The sequence below is a fragment of the Pollachius pollachius genome, assembly GCF_949987615.1.
Source record: "Pollachius pollachius genome assembly, chromosome: 6".
In the NCBI taxonomy this organism is placed as follows: domain Eukaryota; kingdom Metazoa; phylum Chordata; class Actinopteri; order Gadiformes; family Gadidae; genus Pollachius; species Pollachius pollachius.
This window is the reverse complement of record NC_136939.1, coordinates 27,393,350-27,417,314: the sequence shown is the minus strand read 5'-3', so window position 1 is coordinate 27,417,314 and position 23,965 is coordinate 27,393,350. Positions and strand designations below refer to the sequence as shown.

The following is a 23,965-nucleotide window of genomic DNA, read 5'->3' as shown; positions in this document are numbered from 1 at the left end:
CTATCCTGGAACATCATCCTGGAAACACCTTCCTGGAAACACCAGCATTCAGTTCCTCCACCCATCCAGGCCCAAGATGGCCGCCAGTGGAGGACTGAGGTGAACAATGGTGGAGACAGAAGGACAGAAGGACAGAAGGACAGGACAGAGGAACAAAGCGCTGTGTGTTGGAGTGTGTGCTCAGTGCTGTCCGCCCTCACACATGAGCCAGAGAACCGGTTCTGACACACCTCACACACAACCACACACACACGCACACACAGATACACACATACACAGAGAGACACACACACACACACACACACACACACACAGATAGACCCACACACACACACAAACAGACACACACATACACGGATAGATACACACACACACACATACACAGATAGACACACACAAACACACACAGATAAAAATACACACACAGAGACACAAACACACACAGCTACACACACAGGCACACTGACAGACACACACACAGAGACACACAGAGAAACACACACAGACCCCCCCCCCCCACACACACACACACACACACACACACACACACACACACACACACACACACACACACACAATCAGACAGTCAGACACGCACACAATTTGTGCTTTTCCACCTGTGAGTGATGTGTGTGTTAACCTGGCTGTACCTGGGAGTGGCGGTGGTGGTGGTGGGAGTGGCTTTCACATCAACGTGTGTACAGCAAAGAAAGAGAATACCTTGCTATATTTAAACAAATTTTCTAACGTCTGTTGCTGTTTTATTCAATGACGGTGCAGGCCTTGTGTCTCAAAGTGAATTTTATAGGACATGTTTACGTGTCGAAAACTATCAGCATCGAAACACCTCAAACCGATCCATTTATCAACATTTTCATTCGGAGAAATGAAAACAAACATTTTGAAAAATGAAACTTTTCCAAAAAAAAACATTTTCCGATACATTATTTATATTTTTTTAACTGGAGACTGGTAACTCGTTCGTTATGCAGCACATTGCGGCAAACCCACTGTCTTTATTTTTCTTGTGACTATCGAGTATTGTGATGAGATCTCTCTCTCTATATAAATATAAATATCTATTATAAAACGTTCATACATATCACTGTATATATTTGTGTACATATGTAATTCTGGATTGTATCTTAAACGAAAAGCAGCTTTAATAAATGAGATGTCTCCTCTTTAATTGGTTAGTCCATTTGTCTAATTAATGAATTAATTGAAAGAGAAATTACACATTAGCCTATATTACGGCTATTAGCCATAACTTAACACAACTATAAACAACAAAATGTATGCCATACAAAACAATTTATTGTTAATTACATTTAAAATAAATTATGTCACAATAAATACATAAAAAATAATGTTAATTTAATTTAATTTAGTACAATTTAACAATTAAATTAAATTCAACCCGAAAGATGATTACACCCAAGAATGTGTTTCCCACGAGCCCATTTTGACACGCAACCTGCACCCCGTAACGCATCCGGGCGTCCTCCTCTTCCCTTTAATAGGTCATGCCTGTCCCCCGTTCTAGAGATGTGGGTGCACGTGTTCTCGCGATAGTTCTACGTACAGCTATGATTATCTTCTGGAGGGCGTTTTCCCGATAGTTCCTAGTTCGGCTGTGTTATCTTCCAGAGGGTGTTCTCGCGATAGTTCTACGTTTGCCCGGGCGCCGTTCCAACCCACAGCGCAGCCACTCACCCTTCACTCTCCCTTCCCATCTCCCCTCTTCTCCGATGCCTAAAACATCCGGATAGTCCTCAGGCACATCCGTGATACATTTACCGTCGTTTCTGACGCACGGTGCCCCTCGATCTGCGGCTGCGCAGCGGGGAGGGCCTCCTCCTGGGAGTGTTGGAACGCAGCCCCTTGGCCGCAGCTGGAAGCGCACCAGATGTCGCTCTGCAGAAGAGCGCACACGTTTAACGCTTACACACCTCGTCTGCGATCGGAAGACATCCGTTGTCGTGGGTATCTATCAGGAACAGTAGACAGCCGGGACAAAAGGAAACATACGCACAAATACACGCACACTGCGGAGGACAGCCGATCCCACTGTGAGTATGCACCATCTTCCTGGTTGTTGTGTGTTTTGTGTGTTTGTGGTGCGCCATGGTTGTGGTGCCCTTGACACATCGGGTAGAACTTCGCCCAATCTCAAGATATCAATCTATCGTGATGCTCGATCTGCAGTCGCCGGAGGTGAGCTATGTTTCGCGGCTGTGGGGGGTCAGGTCGGACGGATCTGAGAGGTCTGGTCGGACTGGTTGTGATCATCCGTACGGGAACCAACGTCTGACTGAACCAAAACAACAAGGCCTTGATGTCTCAGAGGGCTACTGAATGTGTTGCATACTCAAAGACGCCCTAGTAAGGTGTGTGTGTGTGTGTGTGTGTGTGTGTGTGTGTGTGTGTGTGTGTGTGTGTGTGTGTGTGTGTGTGTGTGTGTGTGTGTGTGTGTTACCAGCTATATGAGCAGTGTTGACAGTGGTATTCTGGTTTCTGTGTTTCTCTGTGTGTGTCTAGTATGCATGAGTAACTTCACTTAAGACACTGACTACAATTTCAACAAATTCGTCCTTTTTTTACCAATCCATGTAGAACCAAATGTAAACAAACGTCGTCATCATAATCAGTAATCAATAATCCCAACCCCTCCTCACATATCTCTACATGCGTGATTAAGAGGCCTGGTTGTTGCCTCGTCGTATGACTGGTGTTAACCGCGGTCAGTGCAAACATTCACTCACAATCTGAGGCGAGTTAAGGCGAGTCACCCGAGCCTTTAAGACGAACGACGCACTACACACTGCACGGAGCCTCGATTACTGACCGAGCAAACACTGAGAATCAAACAGGACAATCGCACAAGGTTCGCCGTCAAACACGCGCTCTGGCTGATTGGTTGAGGGGTGTTCCCCAGAGTGGAACTGTGTGTGTTTCGCTGGCACCACTTTCAACCAATCAGATCTTTGTGATTTATCGCAATACCTAGTTTTATCATCAACTGGTTTACGATAAGAATATAACCCCTTAAGAGGATCAAAACATGAGGTTTGAAACGTTGGAGAAAACGAAAAACTAGTTTATGTCCGATACAACACTTAACATTTTCGATAGAATACTTTATATTTCCAATAGCATGTTTTATACTTCCGATGTCATATATATTTGAATATACTGTAACGTAATGCCCGTCAGTGAGAATGTTTGCAGCGGTATTCTGAAGTCATCGGTGACGTTGGACTCTTGGTTGTGTGTCTCTGCTGGTCTGAATGTTGACTCTGTTCGGTTAGAAAGGCCTGGGCAGCTTAGAGTCAGAGGAGTCGATCACAGGCAGTGATGTCAAGAGCTCTCTCTGTCTCTGTCTCTCTCTCTGTCTGTGTGTCACTTAATCACTGACTCACTTACTCATTAAGACACAGACACACACACTCTCTCTGTCTGTCTGTCAGTCTGTCTCTCTGTGTGCTCACTCCCACGTCCTCCTCACCCTCTCATCTCCTCTGATAGGTCAACAGCGGTCTCTCTTGACAGTTTGATGACAAGCGTCAGAGTGTCTCGTTCCACTTCCTCCAGAGTCCAGCTTCTCTTCGAGAAACCCGATCTCCAGCCTACCACACTGTTCAGAGTTCACCTGGACTCTGCATAGCCGATTTCATGTAGATCACTTCTGTCACTGATTCGGTCTCTGTGCAGAAGACTGTTGCTGGATACTCACTCACTCACTCACTCACTCACTCACTCACTCACTCACTTGCATAGACACACAGACGGACACACACTCAGATACACCCAGGCACCAAGATACACAATCATACACATGCAGACTCACTCACTCACCCATTCACACAGAGATACATTCTCTCTCTCTCTCTCAGAGGTGACACAGTAGCATGTGGTTCTGGGTTCGTTTGATGGATCACCCAGAGCCTCCATCGGTTCGGTTCAGTAAGGAATGCTGAATGAGTCCTTCAGGAGTTCAGCAGCGTTTCATATCTGATGTAACTCCGAGCAGGAGCTGCCGGCTTTCCCTTCGACCCCGGGACTTATTCAGGTCAGCTGTTGGTAAACGATAATGAAGCACAAATATTCCAGGAATGTTAGGCTAAGGGGGATATTCCCCTTGCTTCGTTGGGGATAGTTCGGACTTAATCTGTGAGGGGAGGAGACATGTTTCACCTGCTGTGATGGTGGGAATGTACCATTTGAAATAGTGGTGTTTGGAGACATAAGGGTCTGTTTGGTGACTTGAGGGTCTGTTTGGTGACTTGAGGGTCTGTTTGGTGACTTGAGGGTCTGGAGAGAGAGAGAGAGAGAGAGAGAGAGAGAGAGAGAGAGAGAGAGAGAGAGAGAGAGAGAGAGAGAGAGAGAGAGAGAGAGAGAGAGAGAGAGAGAGAGAGAGAGAGAGAGAGAGAGAGAGAGAGAGAGAGAGAGAGAGAGAGAGAGAGAGAGATTGTACATTAGCTGCTTCTGGCCACACCCACATTCTGAACACACAATCACATGTAGCAGGTATGGGAAAATGATGTATTCCACCAAATATCCCTAATTTACTTTTTATTCATTTTTGTTTATTTGCGCAATCTGCTGGTCGTTTTGTGTAAGTACGTTTAGTGTTTTTTTCGGCTCTTGTCAGATGACTTTGAATCTGATTGAGCGCGGTACGTACTCTGTAGTGCGAGATCTTGAAAGTAAGTGTACATTTAAGTGTTTAGACAGGTTAGCTGTGTGAATGTGGCTTTTTGGTAGTTGGACTGCCACATATTATTTTGTGTATTTTCGTTAATTATTTCGTTAGTGTTTTAAAAAAAGTTAGTAAGTTAACATGCTAACTTTCCATGTGTATCTGCGATGGCATTAGCCATGTTGCGTCCTGCACTCCGCCGTATAAATACATGTATATATTCTTTTTGTTATGCATGTGTTAAGGGCTGATTACCAAAACGGTTTTCTTTTTCTAACACTTGACAGAAACAATAAATGTCTAGGGCCAAAGTCAGTCTCCCAACGTCTGCTTCACGTAAGGGCGTGTACACTACCTCCGTCCGTCGACGGATCACATTGACCCTGCATGGGGCGCTCGCGAAATGCAATCTGTCCGTCCGTCTGTCTGTCTTTCTTGTTTGTGCCTCTGTGTTTTTGTAAGATGTCTTCACGCTGGGAAGGGAGTTGAACCATCATCAACAAAACAATGTTGTAATACATGTTTATTGCTACTCCTTGTTACTGTGTGTGTGTAAGTGTGTGATAAAAACAGTCCTTAGCGTGTTGTAGCGTCGTATCCTAGCTATCTCATTGGATACGGGGAATGGTTAGTGCGTGGCACTTGGTTCTATGAACATCCTTACTGTTCCCACAGAGATATATTGTTGTTTCTCTTTCTTTTGACTAATGAACTTATTGTAAGTCTCTCTGGATCAAAGCGTCTGTGTAACGCCCTGAGTCTAGAGCTGTCATCACTGATGAAACACGAGCTAGGCTCCGTCTCCACAGCTAACGCCTCCTAGCTAGCTCGTAGTGCTGGTCCGACTGGATTCCTGACTCCAGAGAGAGGAATTCCCTGTGGCATCTGGCGTCTGCGGAGCCGACCCCCATACCCTCTGGGGTTAGATGGCGTTCTGGTCCGATTGATGCTATTCTGGGCTCAATAAATGCAAAAACCTGTTTAATAGGTGCTAATAGATGCAAACCTGTGTTAAATAGATGCTAACCCAGCATGTCTTGTTTGTCTCCGCAGGTTCCAGGACTAGCGCTCAAGGAATAGCGCTAGCGCTCCAGGCTAGGGTTCCAAGACTAGCGTTAGTCTTCCAGGCTAGCGCTCCAGGCAAGTGTTCCAGGCCTAGCGCTCCAGGCTTAGCGTTCCAGGACAGCATTCCAGGCCTAGAGTTCCGGGCTAGCGTTCCAGGCTAGCCTCCGCCATGCCGTTGTTCGGGAAGTCCCACAAGAGCCCGGTGGACATCGTGAGGACGCTGAAGGAGAACCTCGCCCTGCTGGTGAAGCAGGACAAGAAGTCTGACAAGGTGGGCTTTTCAAAATAAGAGTTTATTCTTTATCTGTGTTAGCATCCTGGTGTCTATTGTTGAACACAATAGGACTATAACATAAAATTAGAGAGAGAGAGAGAGAGAGAGAGAGAGAGAGAGAGAGAGAGAGAGAGAGAGAGAGAGAGAGAGAGAGAGAGAGAGAGAGGCCACTGGGTGAAGCAGAACTCTGACAGGTCCATGTGAAGGAGAACAGAGCCTGAGACACACTCACACCTTGCCGTCAACACACAGATGCAGATATATACACACAGACACAGACACATTAAGCCCAGTGCCACCCACCCACACTTATCCGGTAAGAGTGCTGCCCCGTGTTACCTTAGTAACAGTACAAGGTGCGAGGTCATAACATGTCCGAATCACGTGGGTCAGGGATGGACTGGGATGGGCGTTTATGATGTTTTTATGGGATGGCACGCATGGCCGGATCTTCAAGTGACGTGATAATCCTGGGATCAAAATGCAAATGTTTTATTTGTTTGTTTTATGTTATTTATGGCTTGTTTTTATTTAATCTAATTAAATGAATGTATTAAGGTGTATTGGATGATTACTGCCGAGTGCAAGGCTGACACAATAATTAATACTCCCTAATCAAATAACTAAAATATTTGATATACCATTTTGATAAATGCCAGTTTTGACACTTTCTTTGGAATAACATGGCTGTGTACCTACATTTTGTATATTTATTTATTATAAATAGCCCTTGTTTTTATTAATAATAAATCTACAAACTTTAGGTACACAGCAATGTTACTCTAGCCTGGCTATTGCCAGACCATGCTCCATCGTAGAGTGCACGTTGGTCTGGGGAAGCTGCCGTCATTTTCTTCAGCACAAGAGGCGTGATCAACGGGCCTAGTTCAACTGACTCTGTACGCGATTGGCTGCTTGCCGTCGCTTTCCTGTCGTCATTGTGTTAAACCAGCCAATAGCGCTCCAAGGGGAAAAGACAGCTTGGTGACTGGCTCCCGCAGAAACGTATCGGAAGCAGAAAGAAATGTATTGCTCTTCTCCAGACCCTTGTGCAGGGTGGACTCAAACCGCCGGCAGAATGGGCGGGGCCACCCAGTCTAATGTTATCCCAGAGACGGTTCCAATAGCGGCTTGACCGTCGCGCTTTCCTCAGACAACACGCAAATGCTCTCTGTCCGACCAGTGTGCGTAAACTGCGCTTCACTATCTCACATATAATATTACTGTTAATGTCAAAATATATTTCTTTTAACATAAGTATACACGAACATTAAAGCAACTCCTTAAAGAAACGAGCAAAGCCTTAACCCCACTAAAGCCTTAACTTAACCTAATGAAGGCATTGTAATGACGTCTTCCTCATCGTAACGTAGCAACGTCATGGTAAAGTGACGACATCATAGTAACGTAGCTATGTCATCGTAACGTAACAATGTCGTCATAACGTAATGACGTCATGGTAACGTAACGACGTCAAGGAAGCCGACAGCTCCCTCTGGTGGGCTTGTGTGTGTATGGACTCGGGTAGTCAACACGTGTCAGTCCTGTTATGTGCCAGCTCGTTAATACATGTTACTAAGAGACACAGCCCGACTCCGTGTATTATTCTATGCACCTTCACTTGCAACATGGTGTCAGAAGTTGTTTTGGAACCCAGGGTCAGTCCTACGTTGCCTGTCAATGGAACAGTGTACGTTTATTTGTTTTGCTAGACGTAGTTAGAAGTTTCAGTTTGCCTGTTTAGCATTAGCGCCGCGCGGAGAAGATGGCTTCCAACATTCCGCCACCGGAGCCCATGAAGATGACTGGGGATCTTCACTGCCACTGGGCTAGCTTTCGTTCAGAGTTTGAGGATTATCTGCTTGCGACCGGGATCGACAAGGCAGAGAAGCCGTTGCAGGCAGCAACACTCAGGAGGCTAATGGGGAAGGATTGCCACCATGTTTACAAGCACAACCTGGGACTCGCGGAGGAAGAGCAGAAAGACGCAGGTGCGATACTTGACAACAGGGGCAATGCTTCACACCCAGCAAAAATGTGATCTTTGAGAGGTATGTTTTTGAAAACCGAGAGGACGGCGAGTAAATGGATGCTTTTGTCACAAGACTGAGAGGGAAAGATGCCACATGTGAAAATGGAGCGTTAAGAGACATATAGGGAAGGGAAAGGCTTGTTCTGGGAATAACTGATGAGGGCACCAGACGACGCATGCTAAGAGAAAAGGACCTTAAGTTGGAGGGGGCTTTTGACATTGGCCGTGCAGTGGAGGTGTTGCACAATAAGTTAAAATCCATGTCAATTAGCAGCTCTGGGCCTGGGGAGAGCATCAATGTAGCATATGAACAGCGACCAGGACGGAGACCTACCAGCAGGCCATCCGAGTCTGCCACCACTGCTGGCACCTAGAGCTCCTCTTCAGAAAAGTCTCACCAGACTGAGGCTTTACAACAGTGAGTGGATCAGCTCAATTGGCGTGTACAGCACACAGTGTGTCATCGGGCAAGACACACAGACTGGATTTTGTGGTCATGTGCACCAGCCCTTGCTTTCAGGGGAGACATGTGAGAGACTTGGCCTGATGTGTTTCACCATTCCCGAAGAGCTGAACAAAGTGGAGCACTGCAAGGCAGGGGAGCTGACCAGAGACTGTCTTATTAACGCTTACAATGACGTGTTCACCAGCCCAGTCGAGTCACTGCCGTTAGATATTCACTTTGTGTTGGACACCAATGCTGTGCCCGTACAGTGCACACCAAGGAATGTCCCGGTGGCCCTCAAGGCGGCTGTTAAGGCGCAGCTGGACCAATATGAAAAGGATGGACACTTAACCACAGTCACTCAGCCCCCGGACTGGATAAGCAATGTAGTCATAGTGAAGAAGCCAGACAAATTGAGGCTTTGCATCGACCCTAAGCCCCTTAACCAAGCCCTGAAGAGGTCTCATTACCTCATGCCCACTTTGGATGACGTGCTGTACAAGCTGCCAAAGGCACGTGTCTTCCCCCTGGTGGATGCGAGCGACGCATTCCTGCAGTGTCGCCTGGATGAGGAGAGCAGCCTGTTGACAACGTTCTGGACGCCGTGTGGTAGAAAGCGATGGCTGCAGCTCCCTTTCGGTGTATCAGTCACACCGGAGCTATACCAGAGCAAACAACATGAGCTGCTGGCCTGTTTGAAAGGGATTGAGCCTATAGCGGATGACATCCTTGTGGTCGGCTGTGGGGACACGGAGGAGGAGGCTGTACAAGACCACGACGCAAACCTCATTGCTCTGATGGACAGATGCAGGGAAGTGAAGCTGAGGCTGAGCATAAAAAAGCTGCAGTTTCGTGTGAGGGAGGTCCGCTTCCACGACCACGTGCTGTCGGCGGCGGGCCTCAAAGCTGAGCCCGAGAAGGTCAGGGCCGTCCTCGACATGCCAAACCCCACGGATGCAAAAGGCGTTCAGCGGTGTGTCGGCTTCATTAACTACTTATCGAGGTTCCTGCCCGGCTTGTCAGAGGTGTGTGAACCGCTGAGAAGGTTGCTGGACAAAGAGGTGCCGTGGCACTGGTTGCCCATACATGATGCTGCTATGAAGGAGATCAAGACGCTGGTCACGGCGGTGCCAGAACTACGTTATTATGATGTCAGCAAGCCAGTCACCATACAGAGTGACTCCAGTCGGACCGGGTTGGGCTGCTTCCTGCTTCAGGGGGGGCAGCCGGTTGCGTTCGCCTCCTGAGCACTAAACCAGACGGAGCAAAACTATGCACAGATCGAGATGGAGTGCCTGAGCATCGTATTCGCTTGTCAACGCTTCCACTACTACCTATATGGGAGGGGCGATGTGACTGCAGAGACCGACCACCGCCCGCTAGTGTCAATCTTCTCTAAGCCCCTTCTCAGTGCACCAAAGCGCCTGCAGAGCATGCTCCTTACACTGCAGAACTACCGCCTCACAGTGGTGTATAAGCCAGGCCCTGAAATGTACATAAGTGACACGCTCAGCAGGGCCCCCACCCCACCACAGAGGATGGACATTCAGTACAGACGTGAAATGGTCTGCAGCATGCAGCAGGAGCAGTGTGACGCAGCAGCCATTCAGCAAGCAGACTACCTCAACGTCACTAGCCAACGCCTCGCACAGATACGGAAACACGCGGAGGAGGATGTGTGTCTTCAGACACTCAAGTCGGTCGTGCTGAGGGGATGGCCAGAACACAGAGAGGAGAGCCCCATGGCCGTCAGAGATTACTGGGACATCAGAGATGCAATAAGCGCACAGGACGGTGTGCTTTTTAGGAGCCAGCGAGTCATCATTCCGAAATCTATGCGCCCCGAGCTGCTGAGACGGATCCACTACAACCACGTGGAGGGTGAGGCTTGTTTCAGACAGGCCCGCGATGCTCTCTACTGGCCAAACATGCAGGGAGAAATCAAAGACTATGTGCAACGGTGTTCAGTGTGTAATGAGTATGCACACGAGCAACAGAAGGAGGCTATGATGTCACACCCACTCCCCACACGTCCCTGGCAGCTGGTGAGCATGGACCTGTTAGCTACGCACGGCAGGATGTCCTGCTCATGGTGGATTACTATTCTGACTTCTGGGAGATTGATCTACTTCCAGACCTGTCAGCAGGTACGGCCATCAGAAGGTGCAAGGCGCAGTTTGCAAGGTACGGCATCCCTGACCGGGTCATTTCAGACTGTGGAGGTCAGTTTGACTGTGGAGAGTTTCGGGCGTTTGCGAGGGAGTGGGGCTTCGAACATGTCATGTCCTCCCCGAGACACCCAAAGGCTAACGGCAAGGCAGAGTGCAGTGAAGAATGGAAGAGCCTATGCAGAAAAGCAGGCCGTGCCGACGAGGACCCCTGGAAGGCCTCTCTGCACTGGAGGAACACGCCCACTGAGGGCATGTACTGCAGCCCAGCACACAACTGATGTCACGGAGGCTGAGAAGTCTTCTCCCTGTGGCCGACCAGCTGCTAGAGCCTCAGGTCACCACTGGGGTTACAGACTAGCTGAGGGTGGAGCGTCGGGCAGCGAAGCTGCAAGGGATCTGCCGGAGCTGAACGTCGGCCAGCCCATCAGGATGAAACCACTCCCGGGTGACAGGACCGTGGACAGTGGATTATTGTTCCGAAAAAAAAAAAGATGTTCACTTCGAATGTTCTTATTCGGTTGTTTTGTGCATGCTTTGATACTGCTATTTTGTGGTTATAGTTCTGCAAAGGTCCTGGCTGATATTGACTTACAGTCTCGTCTTGATACACTATTTCTATTGCACTATTTTGATATGTGGCTATGAGCACTTATGTTCTAATGACTGATACTATCCATGCTGTTGTTTGGTATTGCATTATACTAAAGGAAGGGAGATGTTGTAGGGTTGTGTTATGCAAGCCGACAGCTCCCTCTGGTGGTCCCGTGTGTGTGTATGGACTCAGGTAGTCGACACGTGTCAGTCCTGTTATGTGCCAGCTCGTTAATACATGTTACTACGAGGCACAGCCCGGCTCCGTGTATTATTCTATGCACCTTCACTTGCAACAACAACTTCATGGTAACGTAACAACATCATGGTAACGTAACGATGTCCGAGTAACGTGACGCGACAACGTCATGGTAATGTAACGACGTCATGGTAACGTAACGACGTCATGGGAACGTAGCGTAACAACGTCATCGTGTAACAGAGTCATGGTAGCGTAACATAACAACCTCATGGTAGCATCACGACGTCATGGTAACGTAAAGTAACAACGGCATGGTAATGTAACGTAACAACGCCATTGCAGTGGAACAACGTCACGGTGACGTCACGACGTCTGAGTAACGTGACGCGACAACGTCGTGGTAACGTGACGACGTCATGGTAGCGTAACGACGTCATGGTAACGTAGCGTAACGACGTCCCCCCAGGCGTCGGAGGAGGTGTCCAAGTGCCTGGTGTCCATGAAGGAGATCCTGTACGGCAGCGGGGAGAAGGAGCCTCACACAGAGACCGTGGCCCTGCTGGCCCAGGAGCTGTACAACAGCGGGCTGCTGCTGGCCCTGGTGGACCACCTGGCCGTGGTGGACTTTGAGGTGAGGGGGGAGCCTGGTGGTCTCTAGGGGTCCACCTCCTGGGGGGGTCTCTGGTGGACCAGGAGCTTTGTGTGTGTGTGTGTGTGTGTGTGTGTGTGTGTGTGTGTTAAACTGTCCGTGTGTGCTCTTAGGGTAAGAAGGACTTACATGTGCATTGCATAGGACATGTAAATGTACCAGATTTAGTTATGCAAACTATTTTTCATCTGTAGTCCCTGGCAGGTTGATGTTAGATAGAACATACAAAAGCAACACAACATATAGTTAGACAGGTGATTGACATCGATATTACATGGACAAGGATACAAACTAAGATGACAAAGACGTAATGTAACATAACGGAATAAAAGGATTAAAAATTAAGAGAATAACGAACCAAAAACATAAAATGGTTAAACATGGAAATCTTAAACATTTAGTAGGCTCACAATCATAGACAAGGAGGTTAGTATAGTATATAGGTTAGTATATATATTGCAAAATGGTTCTTGATGTCTGTGTCCAGCTGGTGAGGCAGTAATCTATGTGTGAGAGGATCATGGCGTGCATGTACAATTTAGATGCTTCAGTTGTTAAATTATTCCTTTTATATCTAAAATTGTTTAAAATTAATTTGATTCTGTTCACAACCTTTTTCACTTGAGTTTTAAAAGTGAGTTTTGAGTCAATTACTATACTAAGATACTTATATTCATTCATAACTAATAACTTTCTCCCTGCAACTAACACAGCAGGCTCGGGATCTTTATTAGCAGACTTTGAAAGAAACATACAGACTTATATTGAGATTAGGGCTGGGCGATTAATCGAATTTCGATTTTAGTGTCAAACGATCAAAAAACTAATATAATCGATTTTTCAAATTCTTTTTAATTTTTTTTTTACGTTTTAGAGAAAGTGATTTATGTTTTATAGACAGCTGGATACATATCTGTACATTATTGTAGATTTGAACATTTTCTTTTTGTCCATTTTGTGTATTTTTTTTAATGCAAAATTTCAAAGTTCTTATTTACAAAGGGTTTTGGGAGAGATACTGAATAAATACATCACGAATAAAATAATCGTTAGAATAATCTCGATTTCAATATTGACCAAAATAATCGTGATTATGATTTTTTCCATAATCGAGAAGCCCTAATTGAGATGTAAACATGAAGTGGTCAACCAGTTAGAAACATTGACCATGGCAGCTGGCAGTTCAGCAGCTCCTGCCTTATTTTTAGAATGTAAATGTGTGTGTGTGTGTGTGTGTGTGTGTGTGTGTGTGTGTGTGTGTGTGTGTGTGTCTGTGTTAACCATGTGTCTGTGTGTTTTATCAGGGTAAGAAGGACGTCTGTCAGATCTTCAACAACATCCTGCGGCGTCAGATCGGCACCCGGAGCCCCACGGTGGAGTACTTCTGCTCCCACCAGGAGGTGCTGTTCCTCCTGCTCAAAGGGTCAGCGTGCCTCCTCCTCTGTCTCTTTTCTCTCTCTCTCTCTCTCTCCCCCCAGCTATGAGACCCCCCCCTGTGGCCCTGAACTGTGGCATCATGCTCTCTCTCTCTCCCCCTCAGCTATGAGACCCCCCCCGTGGCCCTGAACTGTGGCATCATGCTCTCTCTCTCTCCCCCTCAGCTATGAGACCCCCCCCGTGGCCCTGAACTGTGGCATCATGCTCTCTCTCTCTCCCCCCAGCTATGAGACCCCCCCCGTGGCCCTGAACTGTGGCATCATGCTCTCTCTCTCTCCCCCCAGCTATGAGACCCCCCCCGTGGCCCTGAACTGTGGCATCATGCTCTCTCTCTCTCCCCCCAGCTATGAGACCCCCCCCGTGGCCCTGAACTGTGGCATCATGCTCTCTCTCTCTCCCCCTCAGCTATGAGACCCCCCCCGTGGCCCTGAACTGTGGCATCATGCTCTCTCTCTCTCCCCCCAGCTATGAGACCCCCCCCGTGGCCCTGAACTGTGGCATCATGCTCTCTCTCTCTCCCCCCAGCTATGAGACCCCCCCCGTGGCCCTGAACTGTGGCATCATGCTCTCTCTCTCCCCCCAGCTATGAGACCCCCCCCGTGGCCCTGAACTGTGGCATCATGCTCTCTCTCTCTCCCCCCAGCTATGAGACCCCCCCCGTGGCCCTGAACTGTGGCATCATGCTCTCTCTCTCTCCCCCCAGCTATGAGACCCCCCCCGTGGCCCTGAACTGTGGCATCATGCTCTCTCTCTCTCCCCAGCTATGAGACCCCCCCCGTGGCCCTGAACTGTGGCATCATGCTCTCTCTCTCTCTCCCCCTCAGCTATGAGACCCCCCCCGTGGCCCTGAACTGTGGCATCATGCTCTCTCTCTCTCCCCCCCAGCTATGAGACCCCCCTGTGGCCCTGAACTGTGGCATCATGCTCTCTCTCTCTCCCCCCCAGCTATGAGACCCCCCCCGTGGCCCTGAACTGTGGCATCATGCTCTCTCTCTCTCTCCCCCTCAGCTATGAGACCCCCCCCGTGGCCCTGAACTGTGGCATCATGCTCTCTCTCTCTCCCCCCCAGCTATGAGACCCCCCTGTGGCCCTGAACTGTGGCATCATGCTCTCTCTCTCTCCCCCCAGCTATGAGACCCCCCCCGTGGCCCTGAACTGTGGCATCATGCTCTCTCTCTCTTCCCCCAGCTATGAGACCCCCCCCGTGGCCCTGAACTGTGGCATCATGCTCTCTCTCTCTCCCCCCAGCTATGAGACCCCCCCCGTGGCCCTGAACTGTGGCATCATGCTCTCTCTCTCTCCCCCCAGCTATGAGACCCCCCCCTGTGGCCCTGAACTGTGGCATCATGCTCACTCTCTCTCCCCCTCAGCTATGAGACCCCCCCCGTGGCCCTGAACTGTGGCATCATGCTCTCTCTCTCTCCCCCCAGCTATGAGACCCCCCCCGTGGCCCTGAACTGTGGCATCATGCTCTCTCTCTCTCCCCCCAGCTATGAGACCCCCCCCGTGGCCCTGAACTGTGGCATCATGCTCTCTCTCTCTCCCCCCAGCTATGAGACCCCCCCCGTGGCCCTGAACTGTGGCATCATGCTCTCTCTCTCTCCCCCCAGCTATGAGACCCCCCCCGTGGCCCTGAACTGTGGCATCATGCTGAGGGAGTGTATCCGCCACGAGCCCCTGGCCAAGGTGCTGCTGTACTCGGCCCACTTCCCCCGCTTCTTCACCTACGTGGAGATGAGCACCTTCGACATCGCCTCCGACGCCTTCGCCACCTTCAAGGTAAGGCCGCAATCTGCTAGCTCCGCCCATCATATGCTAGCTCCTGCTGCTATCTTAGCCCATTCTCTGCTCGCTCCACCTATTATATGCTAGCTCCGCCCATTATTGTCTTCCCCTGCTCTTAGCTCTGCCCACTTTTTGCTTCCCCTTGCTCCTAGCTCCGCCCACTATCTGCTTCCCCTTGCTCCTAGCTCCGCCCACTCTCTGCTTCCCCCTGCTCCTAGCTCCACCCACTATCTGCTTCCCCCTGCTCCTAGCTCCACCCACTATCTGCTTCCCCTTGGTTCCTTGTATTAGTGTGATCTGTTTAGTGGTTCTGACATTCTAGTGTGATCTGTGTTTAGTGGTTCTGACGTTGTTCTAGTGTGATCTGTATTCAGTGGCTCTGACGTCGTTCTAGTGTGATCTGTATTTAGTGGTTCTGACATCGTTCTAGTGTGATCTGTATTTAGTGGTTCTGGCGTCGTTCTAGTGTGATCTGTATTCAGTGGTTCTGACGTCGTTCTAGTGTGATCTGGATTTAGTGGTTCTGACGTCGTTCTAGTGTGATCTGTTTAGTGGTTCTGGCGTTCTAGTGTGATCTGTATTCAGTGGTTCTGACATCGTTCTAGTGTGATCTGTATTTAGTGGTTCTGACATCGTTCTAGTGTGATCTGTATTTAGTCCTTCTGACATCGTTCTAGTGTGATCTGTATTTAGTCCTTCTGACGTTGTTCTAGTGTGATCTGTATTCAGTGGTTCTGACGTCGTTCTAGTGTGATCTGTATTTAGTGGTTCTGACGTCGTGCTAGTGTGATCTGTGTTTAGTGGTTCTGAGGTCGTTCTAGTGTGATCTGTATTTAGTGGTTCTGACGTCGTTCTAGTGTGATCTGTTTAGTGGTTCTGACGTTCTAGTGTGATCTGTATTCAGTGGTTCTGACGTCGTTCTAGTGTGATCTGTATTCAGTGGTTCTGACATTGTTCTAGTGTGATCTGTATTTAGTGGTTCTGGCGTCGTTCTAGTGTGATCTGTATTTAGTGGTTCTGACATCGTTCTAGTGTGATCTGTATTCAGTGGTTCTGACATTGTTCTAGTGTGATCTGTATTTAGTGGTTCTGGCGTCGTTCTAGTGTGATCTGTATTTAGTGGTTCTGATGTCATTCTATTGTGATCTGTTTAGTGGATCTGTCGTTCTGACGTCATTCTAGTGTGATCTGTATTCAGTGGTTCTGACGTCGTTCTAGTGTGATCTGTATTCAGTGGTTCTGACGTTCTAGTGTGATCTGTATTTAGTCGTTCTGACGTCATTCTAGTGTGATCTGTATTCAGTGGTTCTGACGTCGTTCTAGTGTGATCTGTATTCAGTGGTTCTGACGTTCTAGTGTGATCTGTATTCAGTGGTTCTGACGTTCTAGTGTGATCTGTATTCAGTGGTTCTGACGTCATTCTAGTGTGATCTGTATTCAGTGGTTCTGACGTCGTTCTAGTGTGATCTGTATTCAGTGGTTCTGACATCGTTCTAGTGTGATCTGTATTTAGTGGTTCTGGCGTCGTTCTAGTGTGATCTGTATTCAGTGGTTCTGACGTCGTTCTAGTGTGATCTGGATTTAGTGGTTCTGACGTTGTTCTAGTGTGATCTGTGTTTAGTGGTTCTGGCGTCGTTCTAGTGTGATCTGTATTCAGTGGTTCTGACGTCGTTCTAGTGTGATCTGTATTCAGTGGTTCTGACGTCGTTCTAGTGTGATCTGTATTCAGTGGTTCTGACGTCGTTCTAGTGTGATCTGTATTCAGTGGTTCTGACGTCGTTCTAGTGTGATCTGTATTCAGTGGTTCTGACGTCGTTCTAGTGTGATCTGTATTCAGTGGTTCTGACATCGTTCTAGTGTGATCTGTATTTAGTGGTTCTGGCGTCGTTCTAGTGTGATCTGTGTTTAGTGGTTCTGACGTCGTTCTAGTGTGATCTGTATTCAGTGGTTCTGACGTCGTTCTAGTGTGATCTGTATTCAGTGGTTCTGACATCGTTCTAGTGTGATCTGTATTTAGTGGTTCTGGCGTCGTTCTAGTGTGATCTGTGTTTAGTGGTTCTGACGTCGTTCTAGTGTGATCTGTTTAGTGGTTCTGACGTCGTTCTAGTGTGATCTGTATTCAGTGGTTCTGACGTCGTTCTAGTGTGATCTGTATTTAGTGGTTCTGACGTTCTAGTGTGATCTGTATTCAGTGGTTCTGACGTCGTTCTAGTGTGATCTGTATTCAGTGGTTCTGACGTTCTAGTGTGATCTGTATTCAGTGGTTCTGACGTTCTAGTGTGATCTGTATTCAGTGGTTCTGACATCGTTCTAGTGTGATCTGTATTCAGTGGTTCTGACGTCGTTCTAGTGTGATCTGTATTCAGTGGTTCTGACATCGTTCTAGTGTGATCTGTATTCAGTGGTTCTGACGTCGTTCTAGTGTGATCTGTATTCAGTGGTTCTGACGTCGTTCTAGTGTGATCTGTATTCAGTGGTTCTGGCGTCGTTCTAGTGTGATCTGTATTCAGTGGTTCTGACGTCGTTCTAGTGTGATCTGTATTCAGTGGTTCTGACGTTGTTCTAGTGTGATCTGTATTCAGTGGTTCTGGCGTCGTTCTAGTGTGATCTGTATTTAGTGGTTCTGACGTCGTTCTAGTGTGATCTGTATTCAGTGGTTCTGACGTCGTTCTAGTGTGATCTGTATTTAGTGGTTCTGACGTCGTTCTAGTGTGATCTGTATTCAGTGGTTCTGACGTCGTTCTAGTGTGATCTGTATTCAGTGGTTCTGACGTCTTTCTTCTTCGGTTCTCCTCAGGATCTTCTGACGCGACACAAAGTCCTGGTTGCCGAGTACCTGGAACAGAACTATGACGCAGTGAGACTCACTCACTCACTCACTCACTCACTCACCAATACACAGTGAGACTCACTCACTCACTCACTCACTCACTCACTCACCCACCCAGTCACTGAGTCACTCACCAATACACAGGGAGACTCACTCAGTCACTCACCCAGTCACTCACTTACTCACCCAGTCACTCACTCACTCAGTCACTCAACCAGTCACCCACTCACTCACTCACTCACCAATACACAGTGAGACTCACTCAGTCACCCAGTCAGTCACTCACCCAGTCAATCAGTCACTCACCAATACACAGGGAGACTCACTCAGTCACTCACCAATACAGTGAGACCCACTCACCAATGTACGCAATCACCCACCAACTCACTCACTCACCAATACACAGTGAGACTCATTCACTCACTGACTCACTTACTCACTCACTCATTAATACACATTAAGACTCACTCACTCACTGACTCACAGTGAGACTCACTTACTCACTCACTCACTCATTAATACACAGTGAGACTCACTTACTCACTCATTAATACACATTGAGACTCACTCACTCACTGACTCACAGTGAGACTCACTCACTCACTCCCTCACTCATTAATACACATTGAGACTCACTCACTCACTGACTCACAGTGAGACTCACTTACTCACTCACTCACTCATTAATACACAGTGAGACTCACTCACTCACTCATTAATACACATTGAGACTCAGTCACTCACTGACTCGCAGTGAGACTCACTTACTCACTCACTCATTAATACACATTGAGACTCACTCACTCACTCCCCCAGTCACTCACTCATTAATACACAGTGAGACTCACTCACCCCTACGTCTCCTCTTCCCCCTCAGGTCTTCACAGAATATGAGAAGCTGCTTCACTCTGAGAACTACGTCACCAAGAGGCAGTCTCTGAAGGTCAGTCCTCCACCTAGCCCTCACCCCACCTGGAACCCCAGATCGATGGAAATGAATGTTCACTGTCGGTGACGTAGCCGGGTGTAATTAGAGGGTGACTGGTCCTGATGAGGTGCAGATGATCCTGAATGAGGTGCAGATGATCCTGAATGAGGTGCAGATGGTCCTGAATGAGGTGCAGATGGTCCTGAATGAGGTGCAGATGATCCTGAATGAGGTGCAGATGGTCCTGAATGAGGTGCAGATGGTCCTGAATGAGGTGCAGATGATCCTGAATGAGGTGCAGATGGTCCTGAATGAGGTGCAGATGATCCTGAATGAGGTGCAGATGGTCCTGAATGAGGTGCAGATGGTCCTGAATGAGGTGCAGATGATCCTGAATGAGGTGCAGATGATCCTGAATGAGGTGCAGATGATCCTGAATGAGGTGCAGATGGTCCTGAATGAGGTGCAGATGATCCTGAATGAGGTGCAGATGATCCTAATGAGGGTGCAGATGATCCTGAATGAGGTGCAGATGATCCTGAATGAGGTGAAGATGATCCTGAATGAGGTGCAGATGATCCTGAATGAGGTGCAGATGATCCTGAATGAGGTGCAGATGATCCTGAATGAGGTGCAGATGATCCTGAATGAGGTGCAGATGATCCTGAATGAGGTGCAGATGATCCTGAATGAGGTGCAGATGATCCTAATGAGGTGCAGACGATCCTGAATGAGGTGCAGATGGTCCTGAATGAGGTGCAGATGATCCTGAATGAGGTGCAGATGGTCCTGAATGAGGTGCAGATGGTCCTGAATGAGGTGCAGATGATCCTGAATGAGGTGCAGATGATCCTGAATGAGGTGCAGATGATCCTGAATGAGGTGCAGATGATCCTGAATGAGGTGCAGATGATCCTAATGAGGGTGCAGATGATCCTGAATGAGGTGCAGATGATCCTGAATGAGGTGCAGATGATCCTGAATGAGGTGCAGATGATCCTGAATGAGGTGCAGATGATCCTGAATGAGGTGCAGATGATCCTGAATGAGGTGCAGATGATCCTGAATGAGGTGCAGATGATCCTGAATGAGGTGCAGATGATCCTAATGAGGTGCAGACGATCCTGAATGAGGTGCAGATGGTCCTGAATGAGGTGCAGATGATCCTGAATGAGGTGCAGATGGTCCTGAATGAGGTGCAGATGGTCCTGAATGAGGTGCAGATGATCCTGAATGAGGTGCAGATGATCCTGAATGAGGTGCAGATGATCCTGAATGAGGTGCAGATGGTCCTGAATGAGGTGCAGATGATCCTGAATGAGGTGCAGATGATCCTAATGAGGGTGCAGATGATCCTGAATGAGGTGCAGATGATCCTGAATGAGGTGCAGATGATCCTGAATGAGGTGCAGATGATCCTGAATGAGGTGCAGATGATCCTGAATGAGGTGCAGATGATCCTGAATGAGGTGCAGATGATCCTGAATGAGGTGCAGATGATCCTGAATGAGGTGCAGATGATCCTAATGAGGTGCAGATGATCCTAATGAGGGTGCTTGTGTTGCTCTTCCCTCCCAAGCTACTGGGTGAGCTGCTACTGGACCGACACAACTTCACGGTGATGACGCGCTACATCAGCAAACCGGAGAACCTCAAGCTGATGATGAATCTGCTGAGGGACAAGAGCCCCAACATCCAGTTTGAGGCCTTCCACGTCTTTAAGGTGCGTACCTTCCGAGGGACTACGTTTACCTTCAGGGCGTTTGGCAGACGCTTACCTTGTGTTGTGTTAGGCTTGGACCACTTTTTTCAGTAACGAGTAATATTAACCCGTTACTATTTCCAAACCAGTAATCAGATTACAGATCTATCAGAGGCGAGTGTTGACCTTGACTCTCCAGAGTCCGCGCCACCAGTTGTTATTAGCGGCGGAATTAGTCCCGCTGTGCTGCGTGGCTGTGTGTGTCTGCGGAGCTGCGTCCAGTGATCGCCCTGTAAAGCGCGCGGTGATATTTTGTCTACACGGAAGTGGTTGAAAGCCGTGTGTCAGTGTGTGCACCATGGGCCGTAGCACCAAATTCTGGGCCCTGTATACAAGAGGCACTGATGGGCTCCTGCGAATTCCCCCTACCAGCCCCCTGCGCTGGTAGGGGGAAGACCAGATGTTGACCGGGGGTGAGAACAATTGTTGTAAAAGTTAGTATTGGCAAAACCGGTTGTAATTTTTTATTTTGAGGCGGCAGGGGGTGTTGTCGTAACTAATGAAGTAACTTGTAATCGAACTTAGTTACTTTTAAAATCAACTAGTCAGTAAAGTAACTAGGTTACTATTTTAAGGAGTAAGTAGTAATCAGTAATCTGATTACTTTTTCAAGGTAACTGTGGCAACACTGGTTGTGTTGTTGTGTTGTGTTGCGTTGTTGTGGTGCAGTGGCGGAGTGTTTGGAGGGCAGGGGTGAAAAAATAAAAAGGGCGCATTCCTGCTCTAGAGGGCACATGGTCATAATTTATTGTATGAATTTATTGTATGAAGGAGCACCAGAGGGTACCCAATAATGTTTTTCACATGTAAAGGGCAGCCAATAAGGCACTTTCTCTCGTATTCACCACTCTAGAGGGCACTTTTTCATCCACTAGTCCGCCACTGGTTACCAGCATTCGTAGTGTTGATCAGCAGAGAAATAGTCCGCCAAAGACGTTGACGTCGCTTAGCAACCGAAGAGGTTGGGGTTGACAAGTTACCGGACTACTACCCATGCAAGTGAACGGAGCGTTCCACGGCGTTGAGAAGACCCGTGTAATAAAGGCCTATAATATTTCTGTTTATGGCATAGATTTCACCTCAGATTAGGCCAATAAAGCAATGATTAAAAAAAACCCACAAACGCTCGATCAAAGGCCCGGCCCGTCCCGGCTCGAGGATAGTGGGGGCAAATATCGGCCGGGTCAACCAAAACCCTTTGATTGACAAAACATGAATTTGCTGAACAAATGACCACTGTAGCATATTTAAACACAATTCAAATTGTGCAGAGAGAATCATTTCCATTCGGTCCTCCTCATTTTTTTCCGGTCAATGACCGGTAATTACCGGACGACGGAAACTCTGGGTGGTGGAGGAGGAATACGGAGGTGAAAGTGTGAGCGTGACTGAGCTGTGCCTGTTCTCCGTCCAGGTGTTCGTGGCCAACCCCAACAAGACGCAGCCCATCGTGGACATCCTGCTGAAGAACCAGACCAAGCTGATCGAGTTCCTCAGCCACTTCCAGAAGGAGCGCAGCGACGATGAGCAGTTCAACGACGAGAAGACCTACCTGGTCAAACAGATCCGCGACCTCAAGAAGCCCGCCTCGTAGCCCTCTCCTCGCCCTCCCTCTCTTCTCCACCTCCTCCCTCTCGTTCTCTTCCTCCTCCCTCCTCCTCATCTTCCTCCCTCTCATTCTCTTCCTCCACCCCTCTCCGCCTCCTCCTCCTCCCTGCCCTTCTCCCTTTCCTCCATCTCCTCCTCCCTCTCCTTCCTCCCCCCCCCCATCACCTGCACAGTAACTTTTAACTTCAATGACGCCATCGACTCACTCACGTTATTCACGCGGCCGTTCTATTCATGGAGAAGAGAGAAACAGCTGTATCGTTCCTTCAGTGGTTCTTTTTAAAAAGGTTTGCAGAAGACGTAGTTCTCAATCGTTGGTTTGTTTTTTTCTGTGACTCCTTTTCGTGACATTGTTTTAGGGTTAGCACGATAGCATGTAGCGCCAGAACTCACGCTGAGAGCTGATTGGCCCACTCACAGAACCAAGGGTCAACACGGGTGGTCAGAGACTGACACTAATCCAGACCCCAGAAAGAGTTTCAAGATTCCGAACTTTGTTTTGAGTTTGCGTTTAAGATTGGTTCTCTAACTGAAAATATGAAACTTTGTTTGATTAACTAGTGTTCGATTTTTTTTCTTTGAGAGGATTTCTGTTTTCAGAGCACAACCGATGAGATTAAAAGTAATGTTTGACCTGTTTCTGCTTATTGTAGCGGAGCTAGCTTAGCGGAAACTAGCTTAGCAGCGACATCGGAGACCCAGTGGAAAATGGCCGCTTGTGTATTTCTTCTTGCCATTTCTCTTTCCGTACTGTAATGACTTCCTGTCATTGTTTATATTTCGTATTATTCGGTCGCATTTGGCCGAAGTCGCTCTAGACTCATTAACCCGACCAAACAGTAGTTAAGGGTGCCTTTTTGGTTTTATTGTTTTTCGTGTCTGATTGATTTAATCTTTTGCTCGATGATTTAATCTCATGACACGTTTGTTTAGATGAAGTGGTGAACATCGTCACTCCTTATATGGAGTTGTTCAGACGTTTTGTAAAACTGCTTGTTTTTGTTTGTGGGGAGGGGGGGGGCAAGTGTTCTGTCGCTGGTAGCCCGCGGTAGCTAGGTGTTCTCCTTCTGTTTGGAGGCACAATGTGTTCTTTGTAGATCGGTTCTTTGAAGTTTGGTTCTTTATAGAAGCGATCTTCAAAGAACCGCTCTTAAAGATTGGTTCTTTGAAGATCGCTTCTATAAAGATCGGTTCTTTGAAGATCGGTACTTAAAAGAGTGTTTCTTTGAAGGTCGCTTCTATAAGGATTGGCTCTTTGAAGATTGGTTCTTTAAAGTACGGTTCTTTACTTTACAGACACGCCCCCGACAGCGGGGATGGGAGGGGCCTAATCACGCCCTCTTTTGTGGTGGGTTCTCAAGTTGTGTAAAATACAAACACCGCCTTTAAATTAAAGACCGTTACTTTACGACTACAAAACGTACAATAAACTGCAAATTTCAAATGTTGTCTTTTATTCTGAGGCTATTGAACACATTTTAATA

At 47.9% G+C, this 23,965-nt stretch overlaps 2 protein-coding genes across 2 annotated transcripts; both read left to right on the top strand.

The window, feature by feature from the left end:
- Positions 1-1,880: 1,880 nt before the first annotated feature.
- Positions 1,881-23,918, top strand: cab39l (calcium binding protein 39-like). The gene is made up of 9 exons (XM_079737538.1): positions 1,881-2,072; positions 5,756-6,038; positions 11,949-12,113; positions 13,436-13,554; positions 15,179-15,347; positions 18,151-18,210; positions 19,061-19,126; positions 20,691-20,834; positions 22,288-23,918. Exons 2-9 carry the CDS (start codon positions 5,937-5,939, stop codon positions 22,465-22,467), a joined length of 1,005 nt encoding a protein of 334 aa, XP_079593664.1. The 5' UTR covers positions 1,881-2,072; positions 5,756-5,936; the 3' UTR covers positions 22,468-23,918.
- Positions 19,137-20,239, top strand: LOC307077529 (uncharacterized protein; the record flags this gene model as incomplete). Its single annotated transcript, XM_079738957.1, has 3 exons — positions 19,137-19,595; positions 19,889-19,972; positions 20,210-20,239. The coding sequence occupies exons 1-3, from the start codon at positions 19,245-19,247 to the stop codon at positions 20,237-20,239; spliced, it is 465 nt and encodes a 154-aa protein (XP_079595083.1). The 5' UTR covers positions 19,137-19,244.
- Positions 23,919-23,965: the final 47 nt, after the last annotated feature.

Coding starts and splice junctions, on each gene's coding strand:
- cab39l (XM_079737538.1), top strand. CDS start 5,937: ATGCCGTTGTTCGGGAAGTCCCACAAGAGCCCGGTGGACATCGTGAGG. Junction 6,039..11,948: donor AGGACAAGAAGTCTGACAAG/GTGGGCTTTTCA, acceptor ACGTCCCCCCAG/GCGTCGGAGGAGGTGTCCAA. Junction 20,835..22,287: donor AGGCCTTCCACGTCTTTAAG/GTGCGTACCTTC, acceptor TTCTCCGTCCAG/GTGTTCGTGGCCAACCCCAA.